The sequence below is a fragment of the Scophthalmus maximus genome, chromosome 18, assembly GCF_022379125.1.
Source record: "Scophthalmus maximus strain ysfricsl-2021 chromosome 18, ASM2237912v1, whole genome shotgun sequence".
NCBI lineage: Eukaryota > Metazoa > Chordata > Actinopteri > Pleuronectiformes > Scophthalmidae > Scophthalmus > Scophthalmus maximus.
Window position 1 is genome coordinate 19,510,001 of NC_061532.1, and position 14,477 is coordinate 19,524,477.

Below are 14,477 nucleotides of genomic sequence, written 5' to 3' on the forward strand. Positions count from 1 at the left end.
GGGGGCAGTGGAAACATGGACATTTGGTATGGTGACGTTCCTTGAGTCACCTGATCAATCTGCGTCCAGTGTCCCCTCCCTTTTACCTCCACGTTTGGTCTCCACCTCGTCCTGAGGCGTTTCTGTTCGTTTTCACACTGTGGATTCTCTCGTGGTGTTGATTTTGTATTTGTTGTTGACATGAAATATCCAAAACACTCCACAGTCGTCACTTCACTCTCCAGGGTTCTCACAGACACACCGGCCGAGACAGAATCGATCGCAAAGGACGAAGGGAAGAAACTTCTGGAATCTTTAGTAGGATTGTTTTTGCCAAACAACACAAACGCAGGTGTCCTAAATTCAGATCATCTAAATCACTGTAGTTTGTTTTTTTTGGCCGACAAAAACCTGCAGCACTTCAGTGACATCAATTCATTTTGGCTCTGCACTTCACGGATTCACTGAAGTTTATATCACCGAGGTTCAAACCACTGAGACTCAAAATACTGCCGCAGGTTTCTAACGGCTAAAACCCCCCAGAAAGAAACCTTTGGCATCCGCCCGTGACCGCTGTTGTGCAAACAGAGTCTCTAATCGTCCAACGGGATCTCTGCGGGGGGAGTGACATCATGCTCGCTGTGTTCAGGGTCGACGCGTTCCTGATATCACCTGCAATGAATCTGCTCACTGACTGCAGCCGACAGGAATGTGTTTTCACACGGAGCCGGATCAAACTCAAACCACGTCTTCAAACAGGAACCGAAAGTTATGACTTTTAATAAAGGCAGAATTAATCGCAGTTGTGTTTGAAGAGGGCGCGTGCACACACGCACGCACGCACTAAATGAATGAGGGTAAACAGAGATCCAGTGGAGGTGAGTGAGGTGAACTGCAGCTCTGTTCCAGTATTTGAGGTTTTATGGAGCGTGAGCAGCAGATGTGAGTGATTCTATGACCTGATGTTTTATTGTGCAGATTTTCTTTGGTCGTCTGGCTGCTTCCAATCATTCATCCCTGCCGGGATTACAGCAACGCAACTGCACTTTAGGACTTATGCCGAGTACAGAAAGAGAGAAGATGCAATACTTTTTGAAGATTAAGTACGGCATATAACAATAAAAGTATTGCACACTGTCAGAGGACAGGAACAAAACCAGGCACCAGGTTCCTCATCATAAATGCAAACGAAGGTCTTGTCCAAAGTAATACGGACGTTGTTCTAAACTGAAATGTTCCTTTTTGAAAACATATGAAAAAAATGTCTCATACAACAAAACACTTAAGTGAAATATCTGTGTTAACCCGTTTGAAGATATGAACAGAGTTTGTCGTTCACATGTGACCAACGCAGCCGCAGACGGTCCGAGTCGGGCGCGTTCACACCAACAACAAGAACATTTCCGGAACATTCCGTGGCGTCTGCAGAGCAGCGGGACGTGGCCATAACTCTCCGCTGTCGGAAAATGTTCCCACGTTGTCTGGAATTTTTACAAGGAGACAAAAATGAAGGACAGTGTCCGGAGCGAAACATGCAGCTCCTCCAGAGGAGTTCAGGAGAGTATCCGGACTTCAGTGGCCGTCTGTCTGAAGGCAGCAGCGGCGTGGACAAGGCCTGGAGCTACGTGGATTCCAACAGCACGTCTGGAGACGACGGGGCTCAAGTCTCTGGGTCCTTTGTCTCAGGCTTCGTGGGCTGAAAGGTGTTGGGAACCGCTGGCGCAGAGCGATGCCTGTTCTCTGCACCGCAGCTCAAACTTATCTAACTCTAAAGCTCCATCAGAATCATCTGAAAGAGCGACAATGAAATGAAAACTCTGAGGAGAGAGTTTGAAAGTCTCCGAGTCGTAGATCTGGACGGTCTTTGTGTTTCACGATGGTTCTGATAAGACTCGGCGCATCATCGCCGTCTTATCAGAGCCATCGTCCAGAACTCGGCTCTGACTCTTATCATAACTAGATTGTCTCCAGACAAACATAGAAACACGCATCTGAAGAACCCCCCATGTTTTCTCAAAGATGATGATGAATTTCATCATGTGCCATCATGTCCAAACATCTGTGGGCTGCAGGAATCAGAAGGTTATGAAACGTGCTGGTGCCTCAGGATCCGGCAGCTCGGTAAGAACTTATGACTTTTGATCTGAGGACCTACAAGTTGTTTCAGATCCACCTCTGGATCATGTTTACCACGTTTAAAAAAAATATATATATATATATATATTTATCTCTTGAAATACAAGTTTTTATATAACTTTGGCTGTTTTTTCAACAACAACAGATTTCAGCATGGAACGAACACTGTTGATCACTCGGAAAAAAATAATCGTATTATATTAGGTTTAATTATGCACATATTTCATAATAAAAAATGCGCTAATTTGCATAAAATTGTAGAACAGAAATCTGAACATTGGAAAAATCCAGGTTCAAAATTCTTGTTTCATTTTGAATAGATCCAAACACATCTGGGGTTTTTAAATCACTCCATGAATCAGAAACTACAGTCAATAGCCTGAATAATCAGATTTTCTAGCAATAAAATGTTCCATAAATAAGATTGTGAATGACACATGAACAAATAATCCCTCATGAAAACCTTCAGAAGATTGAAGGAATAAACAGGAATAAAACCGGAGAGTTTGGTGAACATAACAACAACAAACGAGTCTATTTGAAACATTTTCTTTCCACTAATCTAAAAGAAAATGTGTTATGGAAGCAAAACAGTCCAAAATGACCAAAATGAACCAGTTTGTCTGCGGTTTCTCGCCTTAAATTCAAAGAGTTGAACTTGGAGCCACAGACACAAAGAGTCGAGAGACGAACTGACACGTTGTGGGTTTCGGACTTTTCGTGGGGAAAAAACGCAAAGCTGGAAATTATTTTCCAACGTTTCAGAATCAAACGATGAGAACGGGACGCGGACGCCCGGCGCTCACCTCTCCCTCTCCTGCTCCAGCAGGTTGGTGAAGTCGTCGCTCTTGTTCATGAAGTCGGCGTGTTTGCTCTTCTCGCTGTCGAGCTCGGCGACGGTGCGACGGTGGCACTTCTCCGCCAGCAGCAGCTGCTCCAGCATCCGCCTGTACGTCTGCTTCTGTTTGTCCTCCAGACGATCCAACTGCCGAGGAGACGAGGTCGACACGACAACTCTCACACAATCTGACGCTGAGCCACATTGTCCACGGACAGTGTGTGTGTGTGTGTGTGTGTGTGTGTGTGTGATAACAATGAGACCTTCTCTTCACACTCCCCATGAGTTTTATTTCATTTTGAATATTTTCACGCCCACATTCGTTCTGCATTTTTATCGCAGACGTCACTGAGCAAAGCAAATTATATTCTGCTGCCAGTCAACACAATGAGAGACGGTTTTAATCTTCACTTACAATAAAAAGTTTAGACACCGTTGGTCCTCCATACGTTTTTATCATCTTTCGCAAAAAAATTTCGTTGAAAACGGTTTGAAATAATTTTTGATGTATTGTTTTGATAAATATTAAAATATGGACATTTTTGAAATAAGTTTATTTTTAAATTTTTTTTTACAACTTTTACGCTGCGCCCAGTATTTGTTTTGTTTTGTTTTATGGGTCCATATAAAAAAGTAATCACAAGGGGAAAAAAATTAATTTTCTTTGAAACTCGTTGAAAACTGTTAAAACAAATTTTTGAACAGTTTTGATAAATATTCATGTAAAAAATAACTTTTTAAAATAAGAATACTGGGGTCTTTGTTGTCTTTGTTTCAGTGCATTGCCAGCAGGAAATATGGTTGAACAATATTAAAGAAATTACAGCAGATGACCAGATTAATTATTACTTATGAATTCCTGGATAATGATCTGCGAGGAGCATATTTTTCTGACAGACTCTCTGTTGATCCTTGAAATCTTCCCTGACGTCCGACTCACCTCGACCATGGGTTTCTCGTACACATCGTCCGGGCGGCGGCCAATGTGGACGAGGAGCCCGTCTCTCTGCAGCGCCTGCAGCGGTTTGCTGGGAGCGGCTGAACCGTAACGAGCCTCCAGAGTCTCGGGGCCGGTTCTGTCCGACTTCAGCAGGCCGATGACGTCCTCTCGGGCCTGAGGAGACACACGGCAACATGTCTCTGAGACAACAAGGGCACGGGAGCTCGACAACGACAGTTGCTTTTTGGCCTCTGGTTTTATTAGATTGTAATAAAGTTCCTTTCTTATTAAGAAAGTTTTTTTGATGATACTGGTGGTTGTTGATGAGTTTACTACAGGTCATAGTTGATGACCGGCCAAATTATTATTACACCAATAAAAATAAATGTATTTGTAAATATATACAAACAGGTTGTTGTCACCCAGTTGCTAGCAAATTAGCAAACGTAAAGTATATTTATATATATATATACATAAAATAAATAAAAAATGAGAAACACAAACTAATATCGCAGATAAATTAATAAAATTGACCCTTTTCTTTGATTTATAGTAAAGTATGAACACAACTACAACACGAGTTACCAGAGGGTTGAATACGAACAAAATAAATTCCTGTCCAAATAAATGAAATAAAATAATAAGCGTTTCATCTTCAACACTGGATGAGTATCGGTTCTCTTCTCTGAACAGATGGTGTTCAGAAACATGACCAGTATGAGTAAAGTGACGTGTGACATGATCGCTCAGCATCGTCGGTTCCCTTCACGTGGACAGATGTGTCGTCCCGTGTGTTCCAGGTGTTCACCAGCAGAGGGAGCTGCTCCCTTCAGTCATTAACCTGCATCATTTCTCGCTGAGGCCTTGTAACAAAGTCCTGCACAGAGAAGGTGAACGTGACAAAACCTCAGTCTGATCTGAGACGGACGAAGGTTGAAGTTGTCGGCTTCAGCGCTCCAGGATCAGGGAACAGTGGTTTCACGACGAGGCCTTTTGTGGCTCTGTCGGAAAAACCTACTCAGGATTTCACCACAAACACGAATGTGCAACCAAATCAATATTCTCTTTTATAGGATTTTTTTAAGTTATACATAACTGTATGTATTGTTCTTTTAGGGATGAGCAGACAAAAAAAATCTGAAATATAGAAGATCAACAGGCATTTTTCCTTTAAATCAACATTTGTTGTTGCTTAAAACATTTTAAAAAACTGTTTTCATGATATTCTGCACCGGAGAGATTGTGTGTTTATGTATTCATCCCGTCCCGTCGGAAATGTCGCTGCGTGTTCGCCAATGGAAAGTTTTCAACACGCCCAGACAGATGGACACAGAGGGAGGGGCGGCGGCGGCGGCGGCGGCGGCGGCGGCAGCGTAATTCTGAGTTCCGAGATTATACTGGAACGATAACGCAGACGTCCGAGTCCTGAGGTATAATGGAACACAGGGTGAGTCTCTGACACACCTGAACTTCTCCCTCCATGATTCCCAGCAGCTGCAGCAGGTCCACCTTCGACAGATCCGGCGTCGGCGTCTTCCCGCTCTCTGCCGGATGTCTCTGAGGTTTCCCCGACAACCCCGTCCGCCCGTCCTTCGTCTTCCTCTTCGTCAGCTCGGGTGTGTTCTCCTCCTCCTGCTTGATGAAATCTTTCGTGTTCTGGATGTGTCCCGTGTCTGGACCCTCCATGGTGCAGTTCCTTGATCGCATTTTACCTGTGAGACGAGACAAAACAGGAGAAAACATTCATACAAGAAAACCAGATGTTTGTTGTCCATACTGGACATTTTCCTCCTGTCCAGGCAGCCGTTAAGTTCGGTGTCAGTACACTGTTGAAATTTAACTTTAATCTTTCTTGGCGTGTTTCTTGTGTGTTTGTGGACAAAAAAAGTTTCTCCATCATCCTTCCCAAAACATCCGTATTTGATAATGCTTCCTTGTCCTCATATGACTGACTAACAGAAAACCACCATGGGACCAGTGATGACAGCTTGACATTGACAAAAAGGTAAAGATGATGGATTACCTGTAAAAGTCGCGGGTTATAGGTTTTAGCCCCAAAAACAACTTGGCTAATGTTCTGGAGCGATCAGTCAAGAACAAGGCCTGATCCCTGGCTCCATGGTGTTTCCCCACTTGTCCTCGTTTGCTCCTTCGTTCATCTACACATCTGAGCCTCATCATCTACTCAACTCCTCGACCTGTAGAAGCTCATTCCCCGAGGGTCCACCACGATCGCCGTGCGCCCAAACGAGGTACAAACGCTTCGGTCAACTTCTCAGGCGCCGTTACCGCGACTGTTCCTCCCGCACCAACCTCGCTTTTCTCCTTGGCCCGGATCACCCAGCTGCTCCTTGACACCTGGACCAGGCCGCTGGACGTCTGACCACTGGTTGCTCACCTGCAGGAACCCTGGGCTCTGAACTCATTCTTTCTGCCACTTCCTTCATTCCTTGTTTCAAGTTGTATAATTAAACCTCATCTGTCTCCAGCCTTTCCCTGAAAACCCTGACGTGGTCATAGTCGAGTGGAAAAGAAACCAACGTTGACGGTCAGCAGGAAACAGGAAACAAGCAGTGGTCTGCACGCCAGAGTCTGATCGCTGATCCGTCCATCCAGACCTCCTCCCCCTGAGGATTCCGTGGCTCTATGATAACACCTCCTGACTTCAGAGTCAGAATTTGCACCGATTTGTTGCCTGAACTTTAAGACGTGTTTTTATGTCTTGTTTTGCAGAATTATCCAAAATCCCAGTTGTTTCGGGCAGTAGAGTTGACCGTAAAGATTATTACCGTCAGTTCAGGTCGGACATACAGATTCTTGGATGAGTGGCTTTAGGAACCAGGTTAATATTATATCAACCAGGTTAATACAAAGGTCAAAGCTGCGTCAGTGGGTTCTCGGCACCGCAAACATCGGACGCCACGTTGAGAACAAACCAACAGTGATGAAACCTGACGTTGGTCAGCTCCTGATAACAGAACAGGTCCACAGGTCATCGGATCTGAATGAGGCCAAGGTTCCCCGAGGCTGCAGGTCTGGATGAAAGCAGTGTCGTGACTCAGCCCGGGAAAATCCTGGCAGCGAGGTGCTAGCAACCACATTAGCACTGCCTGTTATTAATAGTTGTTTCAGGGGAGCTGCCAAGATCTAAAACTACAGGAAGAAGAACGGTAGAACTGTGGGGCAGAACACGGAGCCAGGACAATCCTGATGCAGCAGCTGGACGACGACGATCTGGACGAGAGTTGACACAACATACGAAGTAGCCGACTTGCACAAACCGCCGGTACGTCAAATAACACATCCATTTCTTACTTTATGGCCAAAAGTATATGGACGTCTTATACACTGTATATATAATAATAATAATAATAATATTAATAATACATTTCATGTACAGTAAAGTGTGAGTGGGGAGGGGCACAATGAAATCAAAGATCCTTCAAAAAAATTGTTTTACGATTATAATGTAAGTAATATGAATCGCATTAAAACACACTAATCCCACAATCATTAATCATTTTTGATGAATATTCGTGTTAAATAAAAATGTTGTATTAACTAATTCAGTAGCGTTCCAGAGAAGCCTATTTACTTTGATTAATACTCAGTTCCATTATCTTGTTATGATAATTATTATTATTATTATTATTATCATCTGTACATAAAAATATAACAAATAATTTATTCTCTTTTCATATAATAATTGACTACTACTACTACGAAAAATAATCATAATAATAATCATTATTAAGATTATTATTAATACTTTAAAAGACAATAAAACTAAATAAAACAAAGAATGGTTGGACAACGGTTGGCATAAAAATATAATATTTACAGAATGCATTGTTGCGCCATATAGTCATTACTTTTTCTTTTATACTTTACATTAAAGTACATTATACTTAATTTAGCACGGTTTTAAAAGCAGGACGTTTACATGGACAAAGTATTTTTAAATACTTGTGGTGTTTCTATCTTTACTCACTGGATGTAACTCCAGTAAATATTCACTGACTGACTGTGAGTCGCGACTATTTGAGGCTTTGATCTGTTTACATTGTTAAGTCAGTGACCGCAGCAGAGAACATCATGTCATTATGAAATCGGTCCACAAATACGTGGTTGTATCTTACTCCTGCGGAGCAAACGTAAATAAACCCAAAATATAACCTCGGCAAATTAATTGCAGATTGCATCTTTCGTCCTCCGTGGGGGGAAGAGATATTTATGGAGACACGATGAGGCTAAACTGGTCTCTCTGATTTACGCCTCAGCCCGGATGAACCCTCAGACAGCTGTGGCCCGCGGTCGACACACGAGACCTGCAGGGGATAAGTGGACCAGGAGGTATACGTGTTGGCAGCGGCGGTTAGAGCTCGTCCAATAATGACAGGGCCGCAGGTTTGAGACCAGGATCAAAGCGTCTCCGAAGATTTATGTGTCCTCGCCAAATGTCTGTGTGCAGGCATGTCACTTAAAAAGATTCACAATGAAAATGTATGTATCTTTTTTTGTTTTTTATGAACTTCCTGCAACTCAGATAATGTTCTTTAACAATTTATTTCAGGATTCAGGAATAAAAGCTCAATTATATATTTTTTGCACTGTGGAAGGTGAGTCTGTTGCTCAGTAAATTGGCCGTGAAATTTATTCCCAGAAGAAGAATCCTAATGACTCTGATCTAATTCTTCAGTTCCGTCACTTTAAAGTTCATCACATTAAAACTTGTTTAAAAGAAACAAGCTCTCACCTAATTCCAACAACAAGCTTACGGCACTGGTGATAACGTTACTGTGATGATTTCAACTTATAAAGTACACGTATGTCAGCAACACTACAGTCCTAACATGCTCATAGATATGCACCAAGAACTCTATGACTACGAACTAGCCCACTGGTTCACATGTGGTGAAGTGGAACTAGAACAAAACAAAGCAGCTCCTCTGCTAAATTATTTGGATTTTGGATTTTCCTTACGGGGACATTTTGCAAACCATTTTTTGGTTTACATTCAAATGTTGCACACATTTTCATAGATTTTTTGAGAATATCAGTAAAAAAAAAAAAAGTTACTTTAAGTTTTGTTACATACACTTAAAATTAGGAGTTGCTAATTCTGCAACTAAAAGAGGACAGACAATATAGAAAACATGATAGTAAAATTACTTTTTTTCATATTATTATGAGGGAAATTACATTTGTGTTATCAATCCACGAACATCTGATGTCGTCAGCTGCCGTAGCAGACAACATACAATACACCAGGTTTTCTCATTCGCAAATTGCAAATGTTTTAATAACGGCTTGATGGAAACCCTCTGTTGCCACGCGCCTACTGACGCATCTTCAGTATTTTGGCCAGAAGTCATGACTGTTAGAGGATCTGAGGATTCCCCCCAACCAGCCAAATCCCACGTCTGAAAGACATAAAGACATTCTGCAGGAAGGTTATCGCAGCTGTAATTCTCACTGCACGTGGTGCGTGGAAAAAAACTGATTCATGATGTCTGACTGTAACGAACGATAACTAATACGAACAGGCCTTTCCTCTATTGGTGAGCTGCTGGATCCTGTGCAGCAGTCGCAGCTGTTTGTTTGGTGAAATTTAAAAGGGGGTATTTTTAGGGCCCCCCCCCCCCACACACACACACACACACACACACACACACACACACACACACACACACACACACACACACACACACACACACACACACACACACACACACACACACACACACACACACACACACACACACACACACACACACACACACACACACACACACACACACACACACACACACACACACACACACACACAGGTGTCCAGAGTCCAACAAGGACTCCAAGGCTATCACTTTATAAACCATCAGCAATCCCACGGGTGCCGGAGCCTCCATTTTACTCCACAGCTGCAGCTCCTCCACAAAGACAAAGCCGCGGGCCGTCAACAGTCGCTAACTAGACGGGGGGCCGATGCCGGAGCAGGGTGACGACCACCGGGTCGAGTTTCTTTCTGTCTGTTTCTGCTCCTGTTGTAATGATTAGAGATGTGAACACGAGTAAATATAGATCGCGTCAGCGCGTCCGGCCTCTGTGCTCACTAATTGATTTCACTGTGACAAACTAATGGCGACCCAGCCCCCGACACAGAGCCTCGTCTTTCCCTCCTCGTTATCTGCTGATTAACAGCGACAGGTCACACGTGTCACAACGTTCATGGCAGAACAAGAGTGACGTTAGCACGACCAACCTGGCATCACGGATTGACGTGCTCACAGTCACCAAAATTTAATCGCGGCCCGGAGGATTGTCCAACTTTGAATGAAAATTAAACCCACGTATTTTCAAGGGAATTTGCAATTTTGGATTTATGCATGCGCACACTGCAGGACCACCGTATCAGTCTGTTCGTGCGGCGAAAACTAGGACGAGAACACACCAAAGGTTCGTTTGAGCAATTGTCTGCTTAAGAACTTGCATTTTTGGAAAAAGGATTTCATTACAGTAGGAGAACGCACAGGTTTTCTATTTAAACAGTCAGCTGGTCAGAATCTGTTGCAGTAAGTGTAGTTGCTGTTGTTTAAGGGAATATATTTCATTTAAAATGTTTGTGACATTGGTTGATTTGCGCCATCTATTGCAACCACGGAAATTTAGTGAAATTCGTTTTTCAACAGAGTTGAAGGGGACCGGCCCGTGAACACAGCGAAGCATTGAGCAGCTAAAGCGCCAGATCTTTTTTTCCTCAGGGGTTGATAGAGACCAAACACAGAGCTAAAAGAGAGGGAAACAAATTGGTTTCACTGTAATTAGAATGTTGCTCTGTACCTTCTGGATGTGTAAATCAAGCACGTATTGCATCAACACGTTCGTCTTAACATCCTAAAAAGGTAATAGTGTATCATTGTTCTTTTTAAAATGCTCTAATTATGCATTGGATCATATTTTAAATCATGCATCCTGATATGACAACTGACCCAACATCCCACTTCAACAGGCAAGATGTCACATTCAACAAATACGATGCACTAAAAACTGTTTAAAGGATTAAAGGTTTATTTCGTTGTGCCTTACTTACTTGTTCCCGTTGTTAAACTGTAGTGAGCATTTACTGTAAATGTGGCCGTTACTCTACCGTCTGTCTGGTATGAAATGACCCGTATGATTTAGGCATGTAGATTAAAATATGACTATATAAGGGAGGGATGGGTGTTGTGAGGAGGTGAAGAGGTCCGGCCTGTCGTTGTAACGTCATGCGTTCAGTCATCTGTGCTGCAGGAGGGGTTAGACATGTGGTCCTCAGAGGCAGATGAATAACTGCTTCACAGTTACAGCCAGAACAAATAATCCACTGTCATTAATCCACCGTTTGTATCACGATTTTTTGACTCAGCTAAAATATAGATTTAAATCATAGTTGTCACACAAAAGATCTGAAGGAGAATTGTACGAGCGCAACATCTGCATTTCTTTCTTTTCAGACACCGTGTCAGATAAACAGCACTTGAATGAGTAAATTCAAACAATCCCACCTGTCAAAAGTAGATATTTTTTAGTTTTACTGTATGAAGAAATAAGAGGATTTAATATTATTGTGATCTCTGCAGTATGACACAGTTCTTTAAGTATTCTCAGCGGTGTGACAGTAGACCTTGATAACAAAGGCTTGTATATCAGATTTATTGGACTTGAGACAGTCTGTGAGCTCAGCTTCCACTTATTGAAGCCATATGCTTTGGCATCGTTCTCCACTCTCTATTTCCTTATTATACAATCTGTCACGTCCAGTTAAGAGCAAAAAGCAGCTTGCACAAGAACTGCATACAGCAGCTAATCATTCAAAACAAAGTTATCATTTTCTAATTGTTCCTGCGGCTCTCTTGGGCTTTTAACGAGTACGTAGCACGCTATCTGTCCTACCGTCGCGTCTCCGCTTCCCCCACAATCCCACAAGATTAAGTCACAATATCTTGTTTACAGGCGCTGCCATCTCGTGCTGGTGATGTCATTTGGAAAGCAGAGGCTGCACAGTAGTGATGGTATCTGCCCGACCAATCGCGAGTCTCTGCTGTCAATCATGCCTCCGTTTTTATCACATCAATGGCTAATGAGAAGCAAAGTGATCAGAAACATGAACACGTGAACAAACATCAGTGTGATAAGAACTACCTCACGTTAGAAACCATCTTTGGGAGAAAACAATGACTCTAACCGTACTTTGATGTCCCAACTTCTAACATTGAGGGGGGTGGGGTTTATGACCTATACTACAGCCAGACACCAGGGGGCGATAAAGATGTTTCCATCTTGCCCTGTGTTCCTTTTATACGGAAGCGCTGAACTGCCACAGCGGCAAACATGGCCACACATTAAAAATATCATAGGTGTTTCTTGTTACTATGACATATTTTTCTCGTTATAACGAGAACGTTTCAAGTTATAACGCGATAATTTTCTCATTAAAACGAGATCTGTAACACATTGTTTGCGTCTCATCTGGGAGAAAACGATCACGTTATAATGTGAAAGATATTTTTAATTCCACTGTGGCAGTTCAGCGCTTCCGTACTTTTCTATCCTCGCCTTTTTACATCATATACAAAGCACTTTGACTTGGCCCTATAGTTACTAGGTGCTATACAAATAAACACGCCGCGCCTGTTCAGTAAACCCACGTCATGGCCAAAGAGGGTTAACAAGAATCCAAACAGTTTCCACAAGTCAAACTCAGTGCTAAAAGGTAGTTTTAATGGGAAACCTCGCACCCGCCACCAGTCAAAGGTTCGTCTGGTGTGTGAGCTCCGCTGGCAGAGAACATCTGACTGTTCAGAGGTTTATTTCCATCCAGCTGAGCTTGTAAAACAGTGTGAGTCGTGACTGAAATCTGGGAGGTAACAGCTACTGCAGGCGGTGGATGAAGAACGGTGGTTTCTGACCAAACGGTTTGAATTCCAACGCGAGCCGAGTCTGTGATTAACAGCAAAACCACGTTATGTCGAACCGACCTGAAGAGGGGAGCTGTTAGTAGAAGAGGAAGTTTGACCTGTACGTGAACTCCATCACAGTTTGGGTTTATTTAAAAGATATTCCTTTGTTCCGTTATTCGTCCCACAATGGGGAAATTTGGTAAACACAGGAATGACGTTTCAGTGATTTCCTAGTTTCAGATTGGAGAGTTGTGGCAGCTCTGACTTCTTCCCTCTTCATTCTAGACCGTGGGTCTAGAACATTTCTAACTTAAAGAAATACTGATAGTATCAACATGGGAAGAAGGGGGTCTAACTTCACTTCTCTCCTCCAGGATTCATATCCAGGACATTCTCTCATACCTGTTAACCTGTAATGGTGCGATATTCACTCTCCTGTTAGCTCTGTTTTGGGTCTCCACCAACACCTGAGAAAAAAATATCTGCCTCTTTGTGCCGTTAAATGCTACAGTCCATAAGCAGGTCGAGGAGCAACCCCTTTCACGTTGTTTTTAAAAAAGTGAGGGAAATACAAATTATTCTAGCTATGGAATATGTAACTGGAGTCATTCCGGTACCAGATGACCTTCCCAGTGCCGGTCAGGGTGACGTCTCGCGGTCACATGCAGCTGAGAGGCCTGGTGACCTCAGACGACACCGCGAGGTGCCAACTTTGCACAGTGAACGACGATGACGGCAGCAACAAGACAAAAATGTTCTGCATCATTACACTGCAGTGCAAGAAACCAGCAGAGTGTTGTTCTGTGAATCCATGGAAACCTCTCGACACTGCAGGCAGCAGGACACTGTACAGTGCTCGACTAATATCAGGCTATCAAGCACCGCTGCTTGAAATAGTGACACTCACAGTCGCGGCTTGAATGTCACTACTGGCTCACATTGCCATCTTTAGCGCGTCATTGCGATATCAGGAATAGAGCGGCAGCTGGCACGTGTTCCAAAGGTATTGTGTCTATATGGACATTTCAGACTGCACACCTTGAATATACCTGTTTTTTAATTCATCCATTACTTTCTGCTCCACAAGTTTGCCACCGAGAGGTGATTTTTTTTTGTGTTTGTCCTCACAGTAGGATTTCCGAAGTGGCTGCAGGGATTATTTTTCTATACGAGACGCGGGGATAAGTCGCGGTGTCCTGCTGCAGCAAACGGCCGCAGCTCGACTGCAGCGAACCGTCACTACCTGCCACCTTACATGGAGGGCTTAGGGCTCCGCAGACGAGTGAGCAGCAGGGCGATGCCACAGAAATAGAAATCAGAAAAGTTGCAGCCGACTTTAATGCAAAGCCAAGCGTGAAAACTGGGTCGGAGGTTTGGACTTATTCCAGACCGGTTGGAGAGTTGATACATGTGAGGCAGCAGAGCTCCTCAGGCAGGTGAATATCCGGTTTCATCAAATACATTTATATATTTGTAGATTTTTATGAAAACCATTTCTTTTGTTCGTGTTGATGGCAGCAGGAGGATGGAGGGAGAACAAAGCAGAAGCATAACAAGTTTAACAAAGCTGGAGTCACTACAACGCTACATGTTCATAATCAACAAATTAACAACGTATCCTCATTATGTTTATAGAAAATGTGAT

The 14,477-nt window shown here is 43.1% G+C and overlaps 1 protein-coding gene across 7 annotated transcripts in view; it reads right to left on the reverse strand.

Moving 5' to 3' along the window:
* The window catches only part of LOC118289964 (filamin-A-interacting protein 1), a 34,624-nt gene that overhangs the window by 11,273 nt on the left and 8,874 nt on the right, over positions 1–14,477 (reverse strand). For all 7 annotated transcript variants that reach the window (XR_004786292.2, XM_035617226.2, XM_035617227.2 and 4 more), the window contains 3 exons: positions 5,358–5,605; positions 3,894–4,067; positions 2,922–3,100 (listed from right to left, as the gene is read on the reverse strand). Coding sequence is in view for 6 of the 7 variants with exons in the window: in XM_035617226.2 (XP_035473119.2) it covers positions 2,922–3,100; positions 3,894–4,067; positions 5,358–5,600 (596 nt within the window). In the remaining variant the exon portion in view is untranslated. The remainder of the gene's footprint in view (positions 1–2,921; positions 3,101–3,893; positions 4,068–5,357; positions 5,606–14,477) is intronic.